Raw genomic sequence first — 12,318 nt, forward strand, 5'->3', positions numbered from 1 at the left:
ATTTCCCAGAATTCTGTGCTTTCCCAGTCTCTTTCCCAGTGAACTCTGCTTTCTCCCTGCTGCTTCCCTCTCCTCATGGCAAGAGGCCGTTAATTTAAAGAAAAAATGCAGCTTTTTTTGGCTTGCTTTGCTTCCGTGAGCTGAAAATGAAACAGACTTTGGGAAGATTCTGAGATTTACAAAATGCAAACGAAAAAGTATTGGGTAAGTTTCAATTCTTAAGTTTTCATAGAATCACAGAATCATAGAGTTGGAAGAGACCTCATGGGACATCCAGTCCAATCCACTGCGAAGACGCAGGAAAATCGCATTCAAAGCATCCCCAACAGATGGCCATCCAGACTCTGCTTAAAATCCTCCAAAGAAGGAGCTTCCACCACACTCCGGGGCAGAGAGTTCCACTGCTGAACAGCTCTCTCTCTCAGTGAGGAAGTTCTTCCTCATGTTCAGGTGGAATCTCCTTTCCTGTAGTTTGAAGCCATTATTCCGCGACCTAGTTTCTAGGGCAGCAGAAAACAAGCTTGCTACCTTCTCCCTATGACTTCCTTTCACATATTTATATATTGCCATCATGTCTGCTCTCAACCTTCTCTCCTGGAGGCTAAACATGCCCAGCTCTTTAAATCACCCACGTGTTGGATATCACGTCGTAAGTATAAATTTAACAAATTTGACACGACTTACAACGACTAACGAAAAAAATTGCACACCCCTACTAAATACAACGATCCAAGGGATTGTGATCCTTTAGCTTGCTAGGAAGGACTATAAACTAGGAATGTTTTATTTTCTGTACTTTCTTCTAATGTGTCACATTGCCCACACCTGAAAGCCAGAGAAAGTGAGCTGGACAGACTTAGCAGCCCCTCTTAAGGATTTTAGTTGTGTTCATTTTGCAACAAGATTTCACCTAAATGCACAACATTATCATGCACGAGGAAGCAAAACTGTCCTTTTGCCCATCCTGATTTGAAATGTGGAGAAGAGTTCTGCAGATATCAAAGAATGAATCTACACTCCAGAATGAATGCAGTTTTGTCATCACTTTAACATCCTAAAGGATTCCTAGGTTACTCCCTGGCATTAGTGAGGACTTTTAATTCCTAATCGCCATTTGAATATGAGATTTTTTCTCCGCACTCACCCATCAATTAGTGGGGCTTGCTTCATCAGCTCAAGGGCTTTCTTCCTCAAGCTTGTATCGCCATCAGATCTCAAAATGATAGCAGCTAGGAACAGAAGCCACAAAAGCATCTTTCGTTGATCCTTCATGGGGTCTGCAAACAGGTGTACCAAATGGAGATGGCTGATCTGAAGATGACTGGTGTGATTTTTTTTGTTGATCTGCCACTGAAAGTGGAAGGAAGAGTAGAAGACATTGTCACACCATAGTTGCAGGAAAGAATGACCATGACTCTTCCTAATAATAATAATAATAATAATAATAATAATAATAATAATAATAATATTTATATTGCCAACTGCAAAAGGCCACCCTACTGGGATCTGCACGCATCATCCGAAAATACATCACACAATCCTAGACACTTGGGAAGTGTTCGACTTGTGATTTTGTGATACGAAATCCAGCATATCTATCTTGTTTGCTGTGTCATAATAAAATAATAATAATAATAATAATAATAATAATAATAGTAGTAATAATAATAATTGTATGACACAGCAAACATACAATTATTATAATTATTATTATTATTATTTTATTATGACACAGCAAACAAGATAGATATGCTGGATTTCGTATCACAAAATCACAAGTCGAACACTTCCCAAGTGTCTAGGACTGTATAATAATTATTATTATTATTATTGTATGACACAGCAAACAAGATAGACATGCTGGACTTCATATCACAAAATCACAAGTTGAACACTTCTCATTATTATTATTATTATTATTATTATTATTATTATTATTATTTTATTTCTTATCTACCTCTCCTCAGAACTCGAAGAGGGTTACAACACTGCTAAAAACACACAATCAAAACACATAATCATCTGAAATCACTCTGTATAATGAGCTGGTCATTGACCGTAACAAAAATTTACTTACTTACTTACACTCTGTATAAGACACATATTAAAGCATATTTCCATAAAATACATATTAAAATACACAAACCAAAAATTACTCCACCATAGACATGAGAAGAGCTGTAAGGCCAAGAGCAAGCCAGGAGAGTCAAGACAAAGATCCACCCAGAAGAAAGGTGTTCTTACCATACATCAAGGGAACCACTGACCGCATAGGCAAACTGATAAAGAAACACAACCTACAAACTATCTACAGACCCACTAAGATATTCCAACAAATGCTATGTTCGGCGAAGGACATACACATAGAATACAAGTTAGCAAATATATAAATTAACAAAGGAATAGTGAGAGGCTTGGGAAGTTGCTATTTCCAACATTTTTGTTTCTCTACATTGTTTGTGGCACTTGAACCTAGATCTCCAGAGTCCCGTCCAATGCTCAAACCAGGATCTCCAGGTGAAATTAGAGCATTGCAAGACATAGAGCTGCAAAGTTGGGAAGCTACCCGGTGACCTAAGCACAATACAGAGTTAATGCAGAATGAGTGGGAATTTTGTAGTGAGATTTTCAAAATGGACTAAAAACCCCAAAACAAATTAAACCGACGTAGTTTCCCATTCAGATAACTCTTCCGCATCCGCCCACGGAGATGTGCAAATGTAAGTTGCTTCATCTTGGGCTTGAAAGGAGTGGATTATGATTTTAAAAATGAAGTAACTTGCCCAGGCAAGGATATATTTAGAAGGAAATCGTAATTGGTAGAATTTTTTTCCCCTTCTCTATTTTTAGAGAAGAAGAAAAGGGCATGTTTGTATACGTTCAACCACAGCTGCATCTACACGCAATGTAGAATGAATGCAGTTTGAGACTGCTTGAACAGCCATGGCTCAATGCTATGGGATTCTGGAATTTGCAGTTTGGTGAGGTACCAGCACTCTTGGCAGAGAAGGCTGAAGGCCTTGTAAAACTACAGCTCCCATGATTCAACATCATTGAGCCATGGCAGTTCAAGTGGTCTCAAACTACATTAATTCTACAGTGTAGATGCCTACAGAATTTGAATATTTCTAATTTGGGGACATACTTTAGAGCACTGAGTGAATGAAACTACCATATATACTCGAGTATAAGTCGACCCGAATATAAGCCGAAGCATCTAATTTTACCAATAAAAAACTTGGGAAAACATTGACTCCAGTATAAGCCGAGGGTGGTAAATTTCAGAAATAAAAATAGATACCAGGAAAATAATACATGTAATAATAAATAGAGTAAAATAATAAATGCAATAATAATAATAAGATCAGAGTGAAATAATAAATGTATTAATAATAATAAAAATAGAGTAAAATAAATGTAATAGTAGCAACAATTATAGAGAAAAATAATAAATGTAATAATACCAATAATAATAGAGAAAAATAATAAATGTACTATATATTCTTGAGTATAAGCTGACCCAAATATAAGCCAACCAGGACCCTCACACGAGTATAAGCCGAGGGGGGCTTTTTCAGTCTTAAAAAAGGGGCTGAAAAACTAGGCTTATACTCGAGTATATACAGTATATATGTTAAGCTTCCATTAAGTCTTTCCATTCTTAATAGGGTTTACTATTATCTACAGTTTTGTGTATCCACACCAAGTCCAAGAATGTCTCTTCACATTATATTCAAACCCCATCACTAAATATGCAGATTGCTTCCTTCTGTATTCAACTTCAAAAAAAAACATCTGCAATTGTTTCTATTGAATCAACAAGAATGGAAAAGCTCCTATTAACAGCAAAGCAAAGGAAATACTCAGCAATATGTACCCAATATGTACAATTGTAATTATTCAAAAAACACTGTCTTCTCTTGTCAGTAGTTTCCTAGCAATTCTGATCTGCACAATATAAATTTTAGATTAGCTTTTGGTCTGCACAAACCCACAAAACCTAATTCCATAAGATTCTCAAGGAGGGGATGTGGTGATTTACCAATTTTTACGAACATTTAATTATATATGTGTGTGTATATATATATATATATATATATATATATATATACACACACACACACATACATACAGTAAAGTCTCACTTGTCAAACATAAACGGGCCGGCAGAACGTTGGATAAGCGAATATGTTGGATAATAAGGAGAGATTAAGAAAAAGCCTATTAAACATCAAAATAGGTTATGATTTTACAAATTAAGCACCAAAACATCATGTTATACAACAAATTTGACAGAAAAAGTAGTTCAATATGCAGTAATGCTATGTAGTAAATACTGTATTTATGAATTTAGCACCAAAATATCACGATATATTGAAAACATTGACTACAAAAATGTGTTGGATAATCCAGAACATTGGATAAGTGAATGTTGGATAAGTGAGACTCTACTGTATGTATGTGTATGTATGTATATATATATATATATATATATATATATATATATATATATATATATGACGAACCAGTTAAAGTTAGATGGAAGTCAACATTTTAAAAAAAAATCGTTTTTTCCATTTTATTACTATTATTTTTTCTATTTTTTCTGTCTTTTTACTATATATTTTTCATATTTTTTCTCTTTTTTTCCTTTTCTCCTTTTTTATATCTCATTTCCTACTTTCCTATAAACAATCAGTGTTCTCCCACTTTCAATGTGGAAATTTTATTACTTGCTAATTCATATTTCTTTTCTAACCTTAAACACAAAACTTTCAATAAAAATATTTTTTTAAAAAAAGATTCTCAAGATGCCTCTTTTTGATCTGCCCTCACCCATCTCCACTTTCATTGCGTGCCATTGCACAGAACCTACCCACTTCCATCCTCCTAGAGCCATGTTATTTTTAACCTTTTCCCAAAATGCTCCCAACGTATCACTTTCCCAGCAGAAACCCACAACACTGAAGGAAATAAAGACTTCCTTACCAAACCCTGGCCGACAGCAATGATGAGTTTTGCAGCAAGAAGAAAAACTTGGAGGAACAGCGCTTCTGCTGTGCCTTTACGTCACACGATGACAGATGACTGGGAAAGATTAAGAGGAAGCTGCTTGGCCCTTTCAATATCATCTCTGACACATTGGAGGTCACATTGGGTTCTTTGCCTCTTCCTCCTTTCTGTAAAAGTGAAGTAACACACACACGCTAAGGCAAGAGTGCAGCCGGAGGCCAGGCTTATTTTGGGCAGCTTGAGACCTATTTCGGAAAGTTCTTGGCAAGTGATCTGGACAGGTTTCTGGCAAGAATGGATGATTCCTCCCTGGGCAATCCATTCTGCAGCAAGAGTAAGGGGAGTGGGAGTATCAGAAAGACAGGAATCAAAAGTAGAGTTCAACACACTTTGGCACCTGGACCTTATGACTCCTGGTTTTGACCATACCCATTGGAGACATGTTATCGCCAATGGCTTGCTCATTCACTCAAAAGAAAAGAAAAAAGGGTTCCTGAACCCTGCACAAGAGGAGAACATACAACCATACCTCTACATTCACTGGAGTTAGGGGCAAAAGCGTAAACCCCACAAGACTCTAAAATCCTTGTAGTAGTAGTAAGGAAGAAAAGGCAAGAAAGAACACAGAAGGAAGGCAGATAAAAGATTTTAAAAAGCCTCCAATGCTTCCTACAAGTTTTAGCTTTTAGTCCTGGGACTAACAGTGTTCGTCAGAGTCACCTTCAACTTATGGCAACCCTCCTAGGGTTTCCTGGCAAGGTTAATTCAGAGTAGGTTTGCCATCACTATCCTCTGAGAGAGTGAGACTTGGCCAAGGTCGACCAATGGTTTTTCATGGTTATCTTGTAAGACAATTACCTTCAAAGGGTCCTGGCTCAGGAGGGAAATTAGTCAGAGAAACTCAGTCTCGTGAGAGATGCAAAAAGCAAAGTTTATTTTCTGATTTTCTTATTTTCTGATTTATTTTCTGATAGCTATGAGAAGGCGAACAGCCGTACATACACCAGAGGGCTGTATCATGAAAATGGCCATCGCCACATGTGCGTAGCAAACAAAGGATTTTTATATCTCGGTTTATCTAAAATTGACCAATGGCTGAGGGTCTTCCTCACCTTCCACACCTACTTGGCATAAGTGATACCAATGACCAGAGCCAGCCCAACATAGCAGCCAATGTAAGCACCTGCTCAACCAGCTGGTCACCTCTTTCCACAGCTGCGCATTGTCACCAAAACGCTGTGTTGGGCAGAGGCTGCATGGCAGGGGCTTGAATTGACCATTGTGGTTTCTTCCAGCTCTTCTATTTATTTATTTATTTATTGTGTCAGAAGCGAATTGGGGGTACAGTTATGATGTATTTTTTAAAAAACACATACAAAGTTTGTGCATGTGGCAGAGCCCAGCCTGCATTGTAGTACGTGGTCTGTGATTTGCTCTTCTCCACACTTGCAGAGTTTGTGGGGAAGGAGTTGCCAAGCTCATTCATTGCTATGATAAGTGCCTAGATTTGAATGACGACTATGTTGAGAAGTGGTATTTGGGTGTGGCTTTCAACTGCATATGGTAAATGTTTTCTCCTATACTTTGTTTATTTTTAATTCCAAAACGTAATCTACTTTCTGGATAACCCTCATACATAAATTTCCGTACTTATATCCTGTGGATAAATTTGAATGGCGACTATGTTGAGAAGTGGTATTTGGATGTGGCTTTCAACTGCATATGGTAAATGTTTTCTCCTATATTTAGTTCATTTTTAATTCTAAAACGTAATCTACTTTCTGGATAACCCTCGTATTTATTTATTTATTTGTCTTCTGCTTACAGAAGGTGTTAGGATTTGTTGTCACTTTCTTCTGCCTGTAAAAAATGGCAAGTAGAGATGCTTTCTTGACAGAAGTGATGCTCTTCTATCAACAGGCAATAGTGCTCTCTGCTGGTAGAAAGATTTTCTTACCAACAGATAGAACTATCTGCTGTCAGAACCACTTGCAAAACCAAACCAAGAAAAGGGCAGATAAGGCATGAGAAGAGTCAGGTTATGCCAGCTCCGAACCTTCTCCGTCCTAGGGACACAACTACAACCAGCACAAAGTTAGATGAGAGCAAAGGGAATCCTAAGTAATTTCCAAGTGCTGTAGGATTGCAATTTCCATGATTCCCAATCCACATGGTGGATAATCAAATATGATGGGAGTTGTCATTTAATAACATCATGGGGCTCAAATTGGACAAAAACACTAAAGTGTCTTAAGCACTACAAAAATTATAATTTGCCCTCTGTATCCAAGGATTCAATGACCCTTTGAAGGCAACTATAAGACTGACGTGGCTCCTCAATAAAAATAAGTTTGTCGCCCTGGACTCCGAGGGAGCATATCCTTCTTTTGAACAGGCTATTAATGTCAAGACGAGGGGTCCCCAAACTTTTTAAACAGGGGGCCATGTCACGATCCTTTGGACCATTGGAGGGCCGGACTATAGTTGGCCACTGAGCAATAATAATAATAATAATAATAATAATAATAATAATAATAATAATAATAACAACAATAATAATAAAAAAGAGGGTTGGTAGAGACCCTTTGGGCCATTGAGTCCAATCCCCTTCTGCCTTTGTGCACTGAAAGCACAAGCACATCACCCCTGACAGATGGCCACCCAGCCTCAATGTTAATAATAATAATAATTATAATTATAATAAAGAGGGTTGGAAGAGACCCCTTGGGCCATTTAGTCCAACTCCTTTCTGCCTCTGTGCACCAAAAGCACAAGCAAAGCATCTCTGACAGATGGCCACCCAGCCTCAATGTTATTAATAAATAAATAAATAAATAAATAAATAATAATAATAATACAGGGTTTTGGAACACAATGCTCCTGACCTCACAATCGTGTTAAAAAACAAAGTATGGATTGCCAATGTTGCAATCCCAGGTGACAGAAGGATTGAGGAGAAACAACTGGAAAAGCTGACATGATATGAGGATTCAAAGATCGAATTACAAAGACTCTGGCACAAGCCGGTCAAGGTGGTCCCAGTGGTAATCGGCACACTGGGTGCAGTGCCTAAAGACCTTGGCCTGCACTTAACACAATCGGCGCTAACAAAATTACCATCTGTCAGCTGCAGAAGGCCACCTTACTGGGATCTGCACACATTATTCGCCGATACATCACACAGTCCTAGACACTTGGGAAATGTCCGACATATGATCCAATATAACAGCCAGCAGAGTGTCTGCTGTGGACTCATCTTGTTGTGTTTCTAATAATAATAATAATAATAATAATAATAATAATAATAATAATAATAATAATAATAATAATAATAATGGTTTTAAGAGAAGAAGAGACCTCTTGGGTCATTTAGCCCAACCCCCTTCTGCCCTTGTGCCATGGGGGCCGGATAAATGGCTTCGATGGGCCACATCCGGCCCCCGGGCCTTAGTTTGGGGACCCCTGGTCAAGACATTCTTCCTAATGTTTCAATGGAATCTCTTTTCCTGCAGCTTGAATCCACTGCTCCATGTCCTAGTCTCTAGAGTGGCAGAAAACAAGCTTGCCCCCTCCTCAACACAACATCCTTTCAGATATTTAAACATGGCGATCATGCCTCCTCTTCATCTTCTCTTCTTTAGGCGAAACCTCTTCAGCTCCCTGAGTTGCTCCTCAGAGAGCTTGGATACCAGGCTTTCAGAACTATTGACAAGAAATTGCAAATGACATTTTCATTGCATCCAAGCAATGAGTTGTTTTATCTGAAGGATAAAAAAAAGATAAAAGTAGAAAACTTCAAACAGGAATTGACACTTTCAAAGAAATGCATGTTTCCGTTCTTGATCCTTCAGACACAACGATCTTCCCTTGAAGCTGAGATGGTTTTATTAAAAAAAATTGACTTGTGACTCTCAGCATCACAGCCACCAATATCCAGAAGCTGCAGGAGGGCCATTTTGGAGCTCAGGTGGGTGCGATGAGATGTGGAAATATGTTTCTGCGCTTGAACCCATTTCAGTGCTAGGATGAACTAAAACAACTGACGGCAAGAGAGATGGGATACAATATGCAGGACCACAGTCTACAGGTCCCTTCACACTGTGCAATAACAACACTGTGATTTCACTTTGACTTAGTTCTTTTGGAGCCCTGGGATTTGCAGTTTTTTTTGGGGGGGGGGGGGTTAGAATAATTCTCAGCCAAGCAAGCTCTCTGCCTCTCCAACCCTTGGATTTCAAAGGTGGTGGTTAAAGTAAAATATAGTAGCATACAGTATTAAGCACTTACGTGGCTGAGGGGAAAAAAGAAAGGGCCTGAGGCTGTTAGGGATTGTGGGAGTTGTAGTCCAAAACACCTGGAGGGCCAAAGTTAGCCAATGCCTGGTATAGACCCATTGGCTCAAATAAATTTTCATAAGCATTGAATCAACAATTGATTCACCAAGTCTGCTCTAGTTTGGATCGAACAATAGGATTCAGGCCTTTTTTTATCTGGAAATCCTTGAATGATTAACATAACATATATACTTGAATATCCAAATCCAAATCCAAATTTATTTAATGCTTAGACCATAGGTCTTTCGCATGCAAGACAAACAAACAAATACACAAAAGCCAGACCATCAAATACAATATAAAACATGCCATTAAAACCCTATATAAATCTTTAAAACATTAAAATGCTGCAAGTATCAATGTCAGGATATTTCATGGATTAGCACCAACATAATTAAAAACAAGATAAAACCAATTAAGTACAGCATTATTAAAACCCAAGGAGGGAACACCTTGGAATATACTTGAATATAAGCCAACCCGAATATAAGCCAAAGCACCTAATTTTACCACAAAAATCTGGGACTCCAGTATAAGCCGCGATACCAATAAAATTATATTAATTGAGGCATCAGTAGTTTAAATGTTTTTGAATCTTTACATCAAACTGTAATTTAAGATATGACTGTTCAATTCTGATTAATCATTATTTTCATCTTCTTCAATATAAATGTGCTTATGAATCCTTTTAATAATAATAGAGTTAAATAATAAATGTAATAATAATAATAATAATAAATGCAGTAAAATAATAAATGCAATAATAAATAGAGTAAAATAATAAATGTATTAATAATAATAAAAATAGAGTAAAATAAATGTAAAAGTAACAACAATAATAGAGCAAAATAATACATGTAATAATAATAATTAATAGAGTAAAATAATAAATGTAACAATACCAATAATAATAGAGAAAAATAATAAATATACCATATATACTTGAGTATAAGCCGACCTGAATATAAGCTCACCAGGACCCTCACCCGAGTATAAGCTGAGGGTTTTTTTTTTTTCAGTCCTAAAAAAGGGCTGAAAACCTAGGCTTATACTCGAGTATATACAGTAATTCTGTGACTTTTGCTGTGACTTTTTAGGCCCTGATTTTCTTGCCTTTTTCACACATTCAGATGTCAGGTACAAGAATACGATCAATGTGCTGTTGCCGCAGTGAAATACATGAGAAGTTGTAATTTTGGTCCGAGGAACAGAACTGTCTCGAATTGTGCTAGGAAATGGTAAGAGAGATGAATCAGCTGAGGGTGATAATAAATTTATTTCACATCTCCGAGGCAAGTGCAGCAGCAGCCCTCAGCATCTCCAGAGCACCAGTCATTTTCAGCCATTCAGAAGTCTTTGCCATTTGCAACAATTCAAGAAACATTCCTGACCATATTTTGCACCACTTGGTAGGTGACATTCAATTTTTATATGTGAGAAAAAAAATCTTGTGAAGGCAACTCGTAGCAGGAGACTAGGAGATATGGTTGAGATGTTAGGTCAGCTGGGAGTGTGCGGTAAATAATAGTTCAAGATGAAGAAAAGAAAAATTAATACAATATAATAATATTAATTATATATTATTTATTACATATAATATTACTGGTAATACTACAGTATAGTGGTGTGGTGTACTGTGCTAGTGATATAATACACTGTATGTAAATATTATTTGTAAGCCGCTTTGAGTCCCCTTCGGGGTGAGAAGGACAGGATAGAAGAAGAAGGAGAAGGAGAAGGAGAAGGAGGAGATGGAGATGGAGATGGAGAAGGAGGAGGAGGAGATGGAGAAGGAGAAGGAGAAGGAGGAGATGGAGAAGGAGAAGGAGAAGGAGGAGATGGAGATGGAGATGGAGAAGGAGATGGAGATGGAGAAGGAGAAGGAGAAGGAGGAGATGGAGATGGAGAAGGAGAAGGAGGAGATGGAGAAGGAGAAGGAGGAGATGGAGAAGGAGAAGGAGAAGGAGGAGATGGAGATGGAGAAGGAGAAGGAGAAGAAGGAGAAGGAGATGGAGATGGAGAAGGAGGAGGAGGAGATGGAGAAGGAGAAGGAGAAGGAGGAGATGGAGAAGGAGAAGGAGAAGGAGGAGAAGGAGAAGGAGAAGGAGAAGGAGAAGAAGGAGAAGGAGGAGATGGAGATGGAGGAGGAGGAGGAGAAGAAGAAGAAGAAGAAGAAGAGCCTTGTGGTTTGTACAGAAACAAAGCCTAGGACCTCAAGAGATCTTTCTCCCTCAACTGGAACCCTTCTCCAGTGCCACATCTTCAAAGGACCAGTCCCAAAATCTCTAGGTATAAGGCCCATGTCTGAACATCTGGGCAAAAATGTTTTAAAACAGAGATGAAACACTCAATCAAAACCAAGCTATGGTTGCAATGCCTCCGAAACATGGTGCTGAAATAAAGTCAGTTTCAGTACCAGTTGGACTTCCAAGGGGATTGGGCACCAAAGCTCAAAGTGACCTGCTTCCATGACTCCTGTAAAATATCCAGTATGACTCCCATATCTATAGACTTTGCATGGATACATCAAACTGCAAATAATAGTGCAACCTGTTATTTTTAATGGAACATCTGATGGAGGTACCAAGAAGACGGTGTATAAGTGACATTGTCTTCAACCTGGTGAGTTGGTTTCTCTGTTTTGGCCAATCTGCTTTAACATATGCTCACCAGGCACAAGTTCTCTTTCACTGTGGTGCTAGTTATCCAAACAGCATGACCATAATGATGAACATTAATGCTGCAACTGCTGCTATTGCTGCTTCCCTTTCTTCCTCTTATTCCGCAAGATGCTAGATCAGAGACCTAAGGTAATCTACATTGTAGAATTAATGCTGTTTGATACCACTTTAACTGTTAAGCTGAGAGTTGTAATTTTATCAGGTCTTTCATCTTCTCTGCCAAAGAGTGCCAGAGTAAAATGGGACTGGGGGTGACTGAAAGGAAGGAAGGAACCACATCAACAATAGTC

The 12,318-nt window shown here is 38.1% G+C and overlaps 1 protein-coding gene across 1 annotated transcript in view; it reads right to left on the minus strand.

The window, feature by feature from the left end:
• LOC100567007 (dipeptidase 2) overlaps nt 1-12,318 on the minus strand; it is a 51,229-nt gene that overhangs the window by 19,515 nt on the left and 19,396 nt on the right. Inside the window, exons 2-3 of the mRNA XM_062961893.1 lie at nt 4,990-5,180; nt 1,145-1,350 (exon numbers count right to left, since the gene is read on the minus strand). Coding sequence (XP_062817963.1) covers nt 1,145-1,272 — 128 coding nt within the window. The 5' untranslated portion in view covers nt 1,273-1,350; nt 4,990-5,180. The remainder of the gene's footprint in view (nt 1-1,144; nt 1,351-4,989; nt 5,181-12,318) is intronic.

Source organism: Anolis carolinensis, unplaced genomic scaffold (genome assembly GCF_035594765.1).
Source record: "Anolis carolinensis isolate JA03-04 unplaced genomic scaffold, rAnoCar3.1.pri scaffold_9, whole genome shotgun sequence".
NCBI classification, from domain to species: Eukaryota; Metazoa; Chordata; class Lepidosauria; order Squamata; family Dactyloidae; genus Anolis; species Anolis carolinensis.